The sequence below is a fragment of the Elephas maximus genome, chromosome 6, assembly GCF_024166365.1.
Source record: "Elephas maximus indicus isolate mEleMax1 chromosome 6, mEleMax1 primary haplotype, whole genome shotgun sequence".
NCBI classification, from domain to species: Eukaryota; Metazoa; Chordata; class Mammalia; order Proboscidea; family Elephantidae; genus Elephas; species Elephas maximus.
In genome coordinates this window covers 10366124-10381940 of record NC_064824.1, presented here as the reverse complement: position 1 = coordinate 10381940, position 15817 = coordinate 10366124, and the positions used below count along the sequence as shown (strand labels likewise).

The 15817-nt window shown below is 41.5% G+C and overlaps 1 protein-coding gene across 1 annotated transcript in view; it reads right to left on the bottom strand.

Annotated features, from left to right (window-relative positions):
• The window catches only part of CNTNAP5 (contactin associated protein family member 5), a 1201383-nt gene that overhangs the window by 930210 nt on the left and 255356 nt on the right, over nt 1-15817 (bottom strand). Inside the window, exon 3 of the mRNA XM_049889068.1 lies at nt 2026-2219. Coding sequence (XP_049745025.1) covers nt 2026-2219 — 194 coding nt within the window. The remainder of the gene's footprint in view (nt 1-2025; nt 2220-15817) is intronic.

The window sequence follows — 15817 nt, the reverse complement described above, 5'->3', positions numbered from 1 at the left end:
CTGCCCAGCTAACGTCTTTTATATTCCCCTGCCAGAAATGGTAAGGTGTTTTGGGGGACAACACAGGGGCAGGAACACCCACCCACCCCTCCCAACAAATTCTGAAGTCCTAGTAATTCTGCAGTGTTCTCTGAATAGCTATCCACAAATTCCCTCCTACTGTGTCCAGGTTACATGTTAGGCACAAGGCTACAGAGACATGTAAGACCGGCCACTGCCTTGAGGAAGCTTGGAGTTATTTGGAAACACACATAAGCGAACAAGGGCAAGGAGATTAAGTAGGCCTGGGGTCAGCTGCTCCCAAACCCAGCAAAGTTGCCTTCACTTGAAATACATCCTGACCCAGAGAGTAGGCTGAAAGCAGATGATTAGATGCTAAAGATAATGAAACTCTTTTTTTTTAAGTGGATAAAATAACTCAAAGCTATAGTTCAAGCTCAAAAAATACGAAAAACAACACAAGCAAACAAGAAATAACCTGGCTCTGATTGAAAATGCCCAAGAAAACAAATAATCCCACTTCTATTTGTACCTCTGAAGTCAACATAAAACCTTATAATTGTTCTTCAGAGTATAAGGTGTGCTTATTTCTCAATGCAACCTAAAAACAACCACCCAAAAAAACCAAACCCCTTGCCGTTAAGCTGATTACGACTCATAGCGACCTTAGAGGACAGAGTAGAACTGCCCCAAAGTGTTCCAAGGAGCAGCTGGTGGATTTGAACTGCAGACCTTTTGGTTAGCAGTTGTAGCTCTTAACTACTGCACAACCAGGGATCCAAAAACAACAAACCAAACTGTAAAAATTTATGGAGGCTTAAAAATTGAGTCAAAATAGAATGTCTAAAGGGTTACTTTTCAAATGAAGGAAACCTGTGATCTCTATGAATATTGTAACCTAATTTTACAAGCGACCCAGAATAAAGACAATGATAACAATAATGTCAAGATTCAGTCTGCTATAACTAGTATTAATTCTCAATTTACTATGATTTCCAGTTAGAAACCCAAGGGATGTTTAGGCAATTAACAAATAAAAATAAGTCTGAAATTGGTGTATGAATTTTTCCAACTAAGCCGGCCCCACACAGAAAACACGTGTGCCAACAAGAGCAATTTGAAATCCTAAATCGCATTGAGTTAAAGGGGGGAGGTGACTAGAAAGATTCTGAGGGGAAACAGGAAGCTATCAATTGCCAAATCATCACATTTTATGTCCATTTAGGAGAAAAAAAAAGTATTTGGTGACATAAACGGACAAATGATTTTATTGTATATGTGTATTCCTAAGTGACCTCCAAGTTACTGGGTATCTGGTTCTCTTTCCTCTCCTCAACCAGTCATTGACTTACAGTCTTTCACCTACATGCTGAGGACAAGACTTTGGGCCTTGGGGTGGGGAAAAGTTGATTTTTACACTTGGAGCTCACTTTCCTTCATTTCCAAACCAAAGACCATTTCTAATTCTAGAATAACTCTAAATCTTACATTTATTTTATAGTTTTCACATTTCCAATTGTTTTCAAATTTCAGAACCTGCTCAGCACAGTAGCATTCAAGTCAGACTAAAGTACAAATTCCCACACCAAGATTGACAAAATGGTGATTGTGCCCGAGTCATATAACTGAGCTAGTTGGATCGTTATAAGATATGTAAAGTGCCTGGAAAGAAATAAATAAAAAGTAAATAAATACCCAGTAAATAGTGATATTCTCATGAGCAATCGAACTCTGGTGGTACATTTACCTATTTTTACAGATGAAGGAGCTTAGGCCCAGAAAGTGAACTACCTAAATTACAAAAAAAGGAAGAAAACACTGAACTCTTTACAATAGATATTCTAACTTCCTAGGAACTCGGACCATATTGGGGACAGACTTTACACAGGGTTTAATTATTTCTGAATGAGCACTCAACAGTCATTAAGCCACCAAAAATCTGAGCATAGGTTCGTGACAGGAGTATTCAAAGGTTACCATTAGCACATCTCCATTTTATTCATTGGAAGAGAAAAGATGTCCTACCCAGATGCTGTCTTCCTGCTTGTACTGTTTCCAGTTGCGTCCTGTGTCACTGAACATCAGGCTGTAACTCGTGACCCAGTCAGAGCTTCCGTACCTTCCCTGTGTAGCCACGGCTGTTATCTCCACTCTGTTTCCCAGATCCATCTGGAGCCACTGTTGACCATTAGAGTCGGCTGGGGACCAACCACCAGTTCCTGGAAAAGGATAAGAGACAGACAGAGTTGTAGTAAATAACATCTCACATAGCTACAACTTTTAACTGTCAAAGGGGCATTCAAAAAGAAATAAAACAGTGTTCCAGTAGTCTTTGCCTGGCACTTTATTTGACACAGAATTTCCATCCTCCCTTTCCATCTAATTCTCTTTCATACTTCAGACTCTTCTCACATGTTGCTTCCTCCATGATCCTTTCCCTCTTTCCTTGGTTCACATCTTGTGAGTTCCTAGTGAACTTTGTTTTATTTTCTTAAAACATTAGACTTTGATTGCAGATGTATATGAATGTCTTATATCCTCTGCCTGACTGATGTCTCCTTCCTTTCCCCTTTCCTCTCTCCTTCCCCCCTCCCTTTCTTCTTTCCTTCCTCTCTTTTCTTATCTTCTTATCTTTCTCCAAATACTTACTATGAACCTAATATTGGACAAATATTTTGGTGTAGATGAAGGAACACTGACCATGCCTTTGAGGGAATAGCATTAACTGATTCAACAGATGTTCATTGAGCACCAAGAACATGCTGGGTGCTGAAGAGAGAGAAAGATGCAAAGAAAAATGTGATAGGTAAGGTGATGTGAAAAGAAGACTTGATGGAGGTAAACAAGAACAGGACCACAGAGGACAGAGTGCCTTTGTAGGTGACCAGAACTGTTACTGTTGGTTGCAAATCAAAGAGACCCTATGGGAAAGAGTAGAACTGCCCCATAGGGTTTCCCAGGAGCAGCAGATGGTTTCAATCGTCAGCCAAGCTCTTACCCACTGTACCAAAAGAAGGCGATAGTCAAGTCAAAATATGAAGCCAGTACAGGCATTTCCTGGGAAAACCAGGGTGAAGATGGATAGACAGCAATCAGGGCAGACGAGACAGCATATGCAAAATCTCAAAGAGACATGAGAGACTCTGACACATTCTCAGATCTACATGTGATTTGGAATATTTGACACACAGGAGCATGCTAACATGTCAAAAAAGGATTTTGGTCCCAGAATTTCATTATTTCCACACTTGAACTTTGTTTACAGAAGATAAATATTAGCTCTTGCTTAGATGGTAGGGTTGCGGCCTAAGTTTATTGTTTTTATTTCACACAGGAATGAAGAAGTCAATGTTCACTTCTACTGACCCCAGAGTTCTATTGAAATCTGAGTAGCAGTGCTACAGAAGGTCTATGCCAAGGGTGGAAATGGGATGAAAGTGGCCCCTTGGTTACCTAACTTCCTCAGGGCATCAGATTGGGAGTTAACTGAATTTTTGATATAAAGGAGTTAATATACTCATTTTTTATTTTAAGCTATGTCACTGAAATTCAATCTAATGATGTCCCAGTCTACTTTTCTACCATCTTAAGAGGAGTCAATTGGACCTTTCCTTGGTAACTGGATACTTTTCACAGCTCTGGCTCGCATTGTAAAGATAATCTCTCATTGTACGGGACTAGAATTAATTTTCTTCTAGTAAATACCTAGTTGTTCTAAGTCACTGTCAAGTCCATTCAGACTTGTGGCGACCCTGTGTGTGCAGAGTACAGCAGCTTCATAGGGTTTTCAAGACTGTTCCCTATTGGAAGGAAATCACCAAGCAGACCAGGACTTACTTCCAAGGCATCTCTGTGTGGGTTTGAACTACTAACCGTTGTATCACCCAGGGATTCCTAAATAGCTAGTACTTAGTAGCTTTTGTCTAATAAAGTTCCCCCCCTCTTCTGGGAGATTCAAATGAAGGGAAAGGAAGGAGAAGGAATCTGCCAAGCATCTACTGTGGAAGGGATTTTTTTTAAAGTGTTTTACGCACATCTGACCATTATGAACTGTGACAGATATCACTGGCTTTTCACTGACATTCATTCTCACTTCCTTCTGGAGTAATAGAATTGCAATTGATTCATAGCCTCATTGAATTTTTCAGCTTTCCTTACTCTTATAGATGTGGCTAAGTCCGAGTTCTCCACAGCAAAAATACGAGTGGGAATTAGATGTGCCACATCCTTAGAAGCAGGGATGGCAAGACATACTTTGGACATGTTGCCTGGAGAGATCAGTCCCTGGAGAAGGACATCATGCTTGGTAAAGTACAGGGTCAGTGAAAAAGAGGAAGACTCTCAACGAGATGGATTGACACAGTGTCTGCAACAGTGGGCTCAAGCATAACGACGATTGTGGGCATGGCACAGGACTGGGCAATGTTTGTTCTGTTGTATACAGGGTCACTATGAGTTGGAGCCAACTAGATGGCACCTAACAACAACATTCCAGGCAATTATGCCTCTTCCTCACTTGCTTTCCCTCCACCATCACTGATAGATGTGGAGCTCTAGATGATGGCAGAACCACTACAGGGAAAGATCCTGGGTACCTGAACCATCACATGGAGGAAAATTCCTGCATCCTTGAACACTGGCCCTGACAGTGTAAGAAATAAACACTTATTTGCTTACACCAGTGCACACTGGTGTCTCTATGTTACTGTAGTTTAGCCTACTTTAACTAATACAAATATGATATCCTATGAATATCATTATCATAACCATATTGTTGAGGAAATTGAGATCCACTAGGTTTAGGATACCCAGCACCTAGTATTCAAACACAGTCTGGGTAAATCCAGTAATTTGAGACCATTTTGGAGCCCTGGTAGCACAGTGGTTAAGGGCTCAGCTGTTAACCAAAAGGTCAGTAGTTTGAATTCACCAGCTATTCCTTGGAAGCCCTATGGGGCAGTTCTACTCTGTCCTTTTGGGTTGCTATGAGTTGGAATCCACTTGATGACGGCTGGTTTTTTTTGTTTGTTTGTTTGTTTTTAGTATAACAGAAAAATGTTTCTAAAATTCCTGAAAATCAGTTAAGTTACTGATAAGGAAGAAAGGCACTGGGAAGAGGTATTTGGGTGTGGGTTCTGAGATGCCAGAGTCAGAAGTACATTTATGTCGATCAACTGTGTCTTCAACAATGTTTCAACACTTCTGAATCCGCTCCACATTCCCCTAACTTCTCAAATGGGCAAGAAAGCTAAGAAGGAGGAGGTTTTACATTTCCAAGAAATCCATAATTATTCTGATCCTATTGTTCATTTCCACTCGATTTTGTAACCTGACCTTACTAATGCCAGTAAATTTCCGTTAGTCCTTAAACTAACCCCAATCAGGTTTGGCCCACCCTGCATGCACAGAAGGGCCAGCTGTGACTGCTAATTGACCTCAACAGAGGATGCAGGAACAGGAAGAACAAATCAGAAGGAAAGTCATCACCGGGGCCCTATTTTGAAGCAAGAAGTCTGACAAGAGCCACATCACCTCCTGTTTCCTGGCCGCCTTCTAGAGTTTTCCCTCCCCAGAACACATTTTTGGATGCCATCTTCCTGCCCAAATCATATATAAGCCCTGCTCCCCTGTAGTTCTTGGAAGCCAGATCTGAGGAACTTCCTCCTGGCTCCTTGCTCTGAGCATTGCAATAAAGTAATTTTCTCTCTCTCAAAGACCCATGTCCAGATAATTTGGCAAGTCTGAGTGTGACAGTGTAGGGTAATGCTATTCAGCTACATTCATCCCCTTCTAATGGAGTCAGGTTTGCTCTTTCCCGAAGCATACTGGGGATGAACCCAGGATGGACTCAGGCTAAGGGACAGCTCCAGGAGTGGTGTGACTAGGCCAGTGGCCAAGGCTGAGGAACACCTTAGCAAGAAGAAAAACATCTGGGTCTGGACATGAAGTCCCTAGGAATGTTGGCTGCTAAAAGATTTGGGAGAAAAAAATAATAAGCCTTAGCCCCAGCTGGAACAGTATCTAAGCTTGTAGCCCCTGCTGGGTGGTTGCAGAGTGCTAAACTGATCCAGCCGCCACCCTGGGCCATTCTGTAAATAAGCTCTTTTTTTTAACAAACCATATGTTACAAACGCTGGTTCCAGAGTCTTTCTTTGGTCTCTTGGAGACCTTGGGTCCAGATGCTGCTGGATTGTTACTCAACAGATGGACAAGGACCTGCCTTTCTGGGTTCAGTAACAATTTCTCCTTCTACCCATTTCATGAGTTCTCTTTCTTAAGTTAAATAACTAAATAAATAGATAGATAAATAGGTAAATAAAGGGAAGTTGTATCAACTATATGATCTTGGAAATATTAAAACACGATAGAATAAATAATGAGTAGTGGAAGTATGAGTGATCTTTATATTAATGTTTATACTCATTGCATGTTACACATTATCTATTATCTGCATGTCTTTATAAGTTGCAAATCTCACTGCCCGTATGTCATGGATTGAATTGTGTCCCCTCAAAATATGTGTCAACTTGGCTAGGCCATGATTCCCAGTATTGTGTGATTGTTCACCGTTTCGTCACCCTATGTGATTTTCCCATATTGTAAATCCTACCACTATGATGTTAATGAGGCAAGATTAGAGGCAGTTATGTTAATGAGGCAGGACTCAATCAACAAGATTAGGTTGTGTCTTAAATCAATCTCTTTTGAGATATAAAAGAGAGAAGCGAGCAGAGAGACAGGAAACCTCATACAACCAAGAAAGTAGAGCCAAGAGTGCTCGTCCTTTGGACCTGGGGTCCCTGCACTCATCATCTCCTAAAGCAGGCGAAGATTGATAACAAAAACCTTCCCTCAGAGCCCACAAAGAGAAAGAAAGCCTTCCCCCTGAATTTTGACTTCTAGCCTCCCAGACTGTGAGAGAATAAATTTCAGTTTGTTAAAACCATCCACTGGTGGTGTTTCTGTTATAGCAGCAGTAGATAACTAAGACATTATATTTATGTGACTTATTGCATAAAGAATATGTAGAGCAATTTGACAGATGGACAGTTTTTGTGTGACCCTCACTATATTTGAATTTAAAATTCTAAAGACTTAACCATTTATACTTTATCCCCAATAGTCTACATCAAGATGTTGTTCTTCAAAATAAGTTCTTAGTCATGCTTTAGAATTTTCTTTCATTTATTCTTATAGGGTAGGAATTTATGTTGATTATGGAAGAAAAAAAGTGACAAAGAATCTTCCCCCAGCATCACCACCCTATAAAGAAAAAGGATGACAAAAAAAAAAAAAAATAGAGAAGAGGGAGTATTAGTGTTGAAAAGAATTCTTCAGATTCTTGTCTAAAGAAAATCACATCTCCCTTCTGCTCACAGTAAAGACCTTAGCTTATTAATCCCTCGAAATTAACCAAAATGGAACAATGGCTGTTGGCAATCATTAACAGATCAAGTTAAGAGTTTTCTGAACCCAAGAGCTTCAGCCTAAGCTCTTAAAATGGAGGGAAACTATCTGGGTGAAAATTGCCAAAGACTTTTTCCCTGCTGTTGAAGATTCTGTCTGCATTACAGTAGTAGGCAAGAAGCCTAGAGTTGCCATGGTTGCTACGGAAAACATTTTGTTCTTTCCACCAAGCAATAAATGATAGGAGAGGCCTGAAGACACTATTTTCTGTTGTTCTGAAGACACGCCATGTCCACACTCACTTCCAGTTTCTGACTTATACTCTAAACTGGGGGTGTAACACACACAGAAATGGGTAGTTGGCAAGTTGAAGGTGTTAATTAAGGTAGTGCTGTCTGTAATTGCGGCAGCAGTATCGATGATTATTAACTGCAATTTCCATAAATCCTGCAGTTGCAAGAAGCATCTGAATTTATAAAAAGAGTAATCCCATCTTAGATTTTTATAGCATGTAGAATTTTTCAAAGCTTGCCCTCACCTATTATTTTATTGAACCCAAAAATACTACAACGAAGTAGCCAGAAAAAATGTATGATGATCCCATTCCATAAGTGAAGGCATGGGGTCTCAGATGACTCAGACGCTATGTCTCATTTTATTTCTAGTGCACCCCAAGCCTTATACTCTACAGTCTGCATTATCTTGATATACGGAGATAAGGTAGAATAAGGAGGATGTTGGACAGAAAACCAGGAGACTTAGTTCAAATCTGTCTTTGTAAAATTTTGTACTATTTGCTTAATTTAATGGACTTGAAAACACCAAAACACAAACCCACTGCCATCATGTCAATTTTGATTCATAGAGACCCTATAGGACAGAGTAGAACTGCCCCCATGGGGTTTCCAAGATTGTAGTCTTTACAGAAGCAGACTGCCACATCGGCTGGTAGGTTTGAGCCACCAACCTTTTGGTTAGCAGCCAAGCACTTTTTAACCACTGTGCCACCAGGGCTTCTTACTGGATTTCAACTACTTCTACATGACAGATAGTTTGGATTAGATGGTAGATTTCCATGTGTTTAATCATCAGAACACCTGGAGATCTAGTGAGGAAGACAAAAACAAATTCCTTGGCCCACTCCCTGGTACCTTATTTAGGAGGCTAGCCTGATAATTGATCCGTAGTTTTTATGAAAATATATTCATGACATGGTGAGTGGTTTGGGAAATGTTGGATGAGATGGTATTTAAGGTTTCGGTCCTGATACTTTACTGATGAGAGTTACATTATTTATTTAATCCTCCACGTTATCGTAAATTCAACATGTTGTTTTTGATTACTACAAACAAAGAAACAAAATAACCATAATATTATCCCATTGCCTCTGAACCTAACGATGGAGATCCTTTCCAGTGTGGTCCACAATTCCCTGCACACAAACACAGTCAGACACTTGAAGTCAGAGTTACAATTATCAAGGAAATGTGAAAACTTATAAATTTAGGAACATTTATCTTTGCTCTTACTTGGATAGTTCTCTTCAGTTCCAGTTGTGCCTTTTGCTTCTCATCACCTATCTCATATCCCTTCTTATCGTCTCCATCCTACATGTCCTTGGAGTCTTTGTTCATACACAATTTTAGCTGAACTTACACAGCCCATGTTCAGTGCTAGCCACTGCTCCAAGCAGTTGGTAGACATCAACTCATTAATCATCACAGTAGTCCTGCAAAATTGGTATTGTTATTAGCCCCATTTTACAGATGGGAAAACTGAGGCCAAAATCATTGGGTAACTTGTCCAAGATCACACAAGTAGTAAGTGACAGAGCAGAGGATTCAAATCCAGCGCTCAATCTCTTACTCTGCCTGTGGAACACCAACAAAGCACTCTTGTCCTAGTTCTCCCCCTTCCTCCTAATAGGAGTTCTCTCCAAAAACATAATCCATACTTTACATTTTTTTCAGGTTCTCTCTTGAGTCTGATGGTAATCAGAAATAGTATTGTGAAATTTCATTTGATAGAGCACAAAGCAGACTTCAGGGGCTGGCTAACTTTCCCAGGTTATATGGGCAGAGCCTGCTCTCCAGGCCAGTTCTGATTTCAAGTGCCTGGCAGTAGTTTTAAGAGGTACCAAAGTCTTAGAAAGCAAGGTTTATAGTAAGAAAAGAAACCAGGTCTCTTGACTTCCCTGTTGGTCTCCCGCTCAGTCATCTACACTCCAAAACCTATCACCAGACCTTTATTCCAAACTCCACGTCCTAGTGTAGGCTCTGAGCATGAAATAGGATCCTTGGGAGAAAATGCAGAAATTCCTCAGTTTCTACACTTGCTGTATTTCCTCCTCTAACTCATAAAAGTAAATGAGAATTGATTGATGTCACATACTGGAAGCTGGCATGAAACAGATTCTATACAGGTCGCTGCTAAGCAATATTTTACAACTGTCATTCAGAAAGAGAGAGTTCATTTAGTACAAGACCATTTGGAGCTTAAAATAGTCACACACACACACACAGCGTTTTCTCACACATGTTACATTTTCTTACCTAGTCTGTTTTTAAGCACAAGTTTTGGCCATATTTTAAAATCCTAAAATTAACTCTATAAAGAATAAGTTCCCTATGCATGTGCTCCTCCCTCGCCTTACACAAGGCCCTATGAAGTTACAAACATAGTCTCACAAATGATTGAGAGGTTAGCTTGACTTACTGTGTCCTTAATTGTTAAACAGCTGGTGCCTTCGTGGACAAAGGATGGAGATTTTCCACGGCTAAAACTCCCTACAGATTGCAATGAGTAGAGCAAAGAGGCTCTTCCATCAATGTTGAAAACAATACATTGTGGGCTGAAGTAATAGCTCCAATCTCAAACATGCTTGTTAGTGCTCTGGCCTTCCTACACCTCCTCTCGGGGTGTTATCCATTTATGACAGGAGGCTGTGACTGGGCAAGGAACCCTAAGGCTTTAAAAGCTGTTGGGCAGGCCATTTGGCATCACCCTCATGCCACTTTGCAGGGGCCATTGGAGTTGCCAGTGCTGCACACTGGCAAGGGTCAGGGCTTCTACCCTCTCATCCACATATTAATTTAGCAGCAAAGGAGCCTCCTGGAGAGAAGAAAGTGAAGTGGACACTTGACCAAATACCTTATGGGATTCAAAAAAGATAAAAAAAAAAAAAAAAAAAAGCCTGCAGGAAGACCTAGAGTGGCCTTGCTTGAAACCAGTTTGCAGGAGGGCTGGTCAGAGCAGGTATTGTGATTGAGTCCTGCCTCAAGAGCAATGTTTGGGGGAAGTAGCTCTCTGTGTGCCGCTCAGTTTGTTTTCTCCAAAAGTCAAGTAAGAGACAAGGTGTGAGTGCAAATAGTTAATTTGAGAAGTGCTCTCAGGAAGCTGTCAAGAGCGAAGGAGCTAAGACAGGGAAAGGAAGAGAAGCAGCTTGGGGTACATCAGCAAGCCAGCCAGTCCTGTGGTTGCACTTAGTCCCATCAGCAAAGAAAGCATGCTAGGTTTATTCCACCAAGAGAGAAGGAGTAGGGATTTTTATCTATCCACTCTGCTAGGTATGGATGGAAGGCTTCTGGAGGGTGGGGTAGTGCTAAGAGCAGAGAAACCATCCCAGGCAGAGAGGGGGAGATAGAGACATAAGGGTTGGAATTGGTCTGGTGGGGGTGCTCAGGAGCCCCATCCGTATCCTCTGTTATGGATTGAATTATGTCCCCCCAAAAACGTGCGTATTAACTTGATTAGGCCATGATTCCCAGTATTCTGGGGCTGTCTTCCATTTTGTGACTGTAATTTTATGTGAAAGAGGATTATTAGGGTGGGATTATTAACACTCTTACGGGGTCACATCCCTGATCCAATGTAAAGGGAGTTTCCCTGGGGTGTGGCCTGCGGCACCTTTTATCTCCCTAGAGATAAAAGGAAAGGGAAGCAAGCAGAAAGTTGGGGTCCTCACACCACCAAGAAAGCAGCACCGGGAGCCGAGCATGTCCTTTGGACCTGGGGTCCCTGCACCTGAGAAGCTCTTCGACCAGGGGAAGATTGATGGCAAAGAATCTTCCTCCAGAGCTGACAGAAAAAGAAAGCCTTCCCCTGGAGCTGACGCCCTGAATTTGGACTTTTAGCCTACTTTACTGTGAGAAAATAAATTTCTCTTTGTTAAAGCCATCCACTTGTGGTACTTCTGTTATAGCAGCACTAGTTGGTTAAGACATCCTCTTTAGCATGGGGGATCATCTGCAGCTGCAGGGCTGGCTGACAACTCAGAGCCAACTCCTTAAGAGCTTTGCCCTTGGCCAAATGAGAGGCTCTTTTTCTGGGTGTCTACTACTCCCAGCATGGCACTCTGCCAGAGAGTAACAGGGTGACTGGTGGGGTTTAGCAGTCCAGCCCCCAGCCATGACACCTTTAAGGCATAACCTGTGCTCCAGAGTCTCCTTTTGGCATCTGATAGAAGCTAGACTTCAGCTGAGAGCACATTCTGGTTAGCTTTCCCCTGCCTTATCCTGCTTCTTTTGCACTCTGTCCTCAGAGGACATGCCCCATAAATCACTTAATCAAGAAGTTCCTTGTCTCAGCTCAGTTTTTAAGGACCAGACATAATACCCTGGCTTGCATTGAAGGGGGCCCCAAGGGGTCTGGGCACCTACAGCCTCCGCAACAGTCTGTGCATCTGGCCACATACCTGTGTGCCTGCCTGTCAGTGAGAGGGCTCTAGTATTACTCCGAAGGGTCCTCATGCTCATCTATCAGGGAATTTGGCCACAATGCACCACAGTAAGGATCTCCCCTTTCCAACAGTGGAGCCACGAAGGCAATGATGGATCAGGCAAGGATATTTGGCTGCACATTTGACAACCCAGAAGTTGTACAAAAAGTGAGAGAGATCAGCAGAAGGTCAGATGGGCTCAGAAGATTTGAAGTTCAGTCCCAAGTAGGACATCTCACATCTTAGGTGCCCTCTGGATGAAGGACTTACTCTTACGTATGCATACAAACAGCCAAGAGCTTTTAGAAACTTAGGTGAAGCGGTCATGTGTAGATCTATGCATGTGTAGTGGCAGCCACTAGCCAAATGTGGCTATTTAGATTTAACTTAACACAAATTGAAAAAAAAAAAATTAGCTTCTCAGTTGCATTACCTACATTTGAAATGTCCAATAGCCACATGTTGCTAGTGGCTATCTTGTTGGACAGTGCAGCTATTGAACATTTCCATATTTGTAGAAATTTCTATTGGACAGTGCTACTCTAGAATTTCTTTTATAAAATGGGTAGACGCTCAGCTCTGTTTTAATTTGGTAAAACAATGCGATCTAACTCTACCCATCTGCTGCTCAGGCCTAGGGGATTTTTGGTAGATTATTTACACCTGATTTAATGGATATATAATTATGGAGTCCTTCATAAGAAAAGCTCCATAGAAGATTCAGCAGCAAGGTAAGTCACACTTCCCTCTTTTAGGCAGATAGAGAGAAAATTACTCTCCCATGGGCTTTGAAGGAAAAATGGAGAAGTGGAATTGGAAATCACTTTCAACTTCAGACCTCCTATTGCTGGCATTATTACTTAAACTTTCCCCTCGTAGGCAGCACACTTGTACACAGCTAAGCATTTAGCTCAGATTCTTGAGGCAGTTTTGTTTGAAAGACAGTGTCTGGTCTAAGTCTGGTGTTTGAGCTGAATGGACCATTTCCTACCTCTGTGACTTTCTGCAACCACACTTTAATTGCTCAGGATCAAGTCATAGGAGAGGGTGTTCCCTTTGTTTCCCAGAGCACTGCCCACCATCATGTCTAGGTGAGATGTTTGGCATGGTTTTAGCTGGAGGATGATGCTGGCTGGCATTGTTGAGCTGAATCCACCAGCTCTGTGGCCTGTCCTCATGGGGGCTGTCCTTTTATGTAGGTAGTAAGTTTCATTTTTTAATTCCTTTTTGAACTTGCAAAATAAAATACAGATATAGAAAATTACAAAGAACAAATCCTTATCTTAAGAAGTTATTGTAGAATCAACAACCTTGTAACCACCACCTTATTCAAGAAATAAAAGTATGGCCACCAGCCAAGAAAAATCTTCATGTACCTAGACTCAACAATTTAATCTTTTTTTCAAGCTACTGTGAACTGGGTTTTCTGTCACCTGCATAAAAAAGCAGCTTAACAAAGATATAATTTCCCAGGAAGAATATATTCATGGAAGAGATTCATCAGAAGCAAGTCTTTAGCAAAAAAAGTGATAAAATTCTTCTATAAAATCTATTCTATAAAATCTATTCATTGGTTAGAAAAATAAATTCCAGATGCAAGCACCCCATTGCACCACCATGTCAGAGTGAGGTAAGTAGTGTGGGGCACTCAAAAGAGGCACCAGGACAGCGACCCCCACAGGAGGGAGAGCGTCCAAACCAGGATCCTGGAGAAAGAACTGGAGGTTTATATCAACTCCTATTTTCCTCTTCCGTAGAGTTTGTCCTATGTCTCCATTTTCACTCCATACAATGGATTCAGTAATCCTAAACTCATCTTGTTAGGACATTTCCAGCTTCTTCTAGAGGTGTAAACAAATTGAATAGATCCTACCTGACCATTCCAGGTAAGACAAAGCAAGAGTAGCCACCATACAATATGCTATTTAAATACATCTTATTTACTCCCATATGTGTCAGGAACTCCAAAAACAGTAGCAAACTGCCAATCACTAGATAAATATAAAAACAAAACAAAAAACAAAAACAAGCCCATTGCCATCCAGTCGATTCCAACTCATAGTGACCCTATAGTACACAGTAGAACTGCCCCATAGACTTTCCAAGGAGCATCTGGTGGATTTGAACTGCTGACCTTTTGGTTAGCAGCTGAGCTCTTAACCGCTGTGCCATCAGTGCTCCAGACAAATATAAGTCATTATTAATTCTGCTTTTAATTCCATTGTTATGTTTTTAATACATCTGATTGGTGGCTCACTGAGCCAGTATTTTATGGAGTGCTACTTAGAAATATTCTCAGCTTGGCTCTTAAAAGGAAGTGACCAGACATTAGGAAAAAAAGTAAAGCATGAATTACATGGGTTTATCTATCATTCTGGAGCATTGGTGGTACAGGGGTTAAGAGCTATGGCTGCTAACGAAAAGGTCAGGAGTTTGAATCTACCAGCCTCTCCTTGGAAACCCTATGGGGCAGTATTACTCTGTCTTATAGGGTCATTATGTGTCAGAATCGACTTGACAGCAACAGGTTTTGGTTTTTGGTATCTATCCCCCTGTTTGTACCAAATGGTGACATTTAGAATGCTTGGAGCATTATACTATTAGCAAGAAAACGCATACATTCAATCCTCCCACTCCCCCTCACCATCATTTTGTTTTACAATTAGCTGGGTAAATAAAGTGACATCACATTGGATTTCTCTACATTTGAGAAAGGCCCCAAGCTCCTATTGAATTGCAGGAGATTTCTACTCGGTACCTCTCAGCAACCTGTAGCAGTCCTAGCAAGAGAAGAGGCCTAGGACATCGTTTAAATATCTAGGTCAAGGTCAGTTTTGCCCACAGTCATATTAGCTCACAGTACGATTTTAGGGACGTTGAGGTGTCACAGACACCCAAACCACTTGCTCCCTCCAGTGCCTGAAAATCTAGTCTTTGGGGTGAAGGTATTGGTAACCCTAGTTAAAAATACCAAACTATCCTGAAAGGGGTGACTGTTACGACAACACCACCTCTGCTCAGGTTAAGATCTCAGATCAACCTGAATAAATATACTGATTCATGTAGTTTAGACAAAACTGGATCTGAATCCAAGCCCTCCCAATAATTAACTGCGTACCTCTGACTTAACCACACTGAGTCTGTTTCCCATCTTTTAAAATGAAAATGATTCAGAGTAGCTTACAGTACTGATGGGTTAATATATGATATGTGGCTTAAACTCCTAACACAGTTCCTCATTCAAGGTAACTCAGTCCTCTTTAACTTCCCTCCATCTTACCCTATCCCGGAGATACTGAGTAAACAAGGTACCCCAGTGTCATGGATGGAATTATGTCTCCCAAAAATGTGTGCATCAATTGGGCTGGGCTATGATTCCCAGTATTGTGTGGTTTTCCGATATGTTGTAAATCCTGCCCCTATGATGTTAATGAAGGAGGATGAGTGGCAGCTGTGTTAGTGAGGCAGGACTCAGTCTACAAGGTTGGATTGTGTCTTGAGGCAATCTCTTGAAATATAAAAGATAGAAACAAGTAGAAAGAGAGGGGGATCTCAGACCATCAAGAAAACAGCACCAGGAGCAGAGTGTGTCCCTTGGGCCCAGGGTTCCTGCCCAAAAAAGCTCCTAGTCCGGGGGAAGATTGAGGAGAAGGCCGACAGAGAGAGAAAGCCTTCCCCTGGGGCTGACACCTT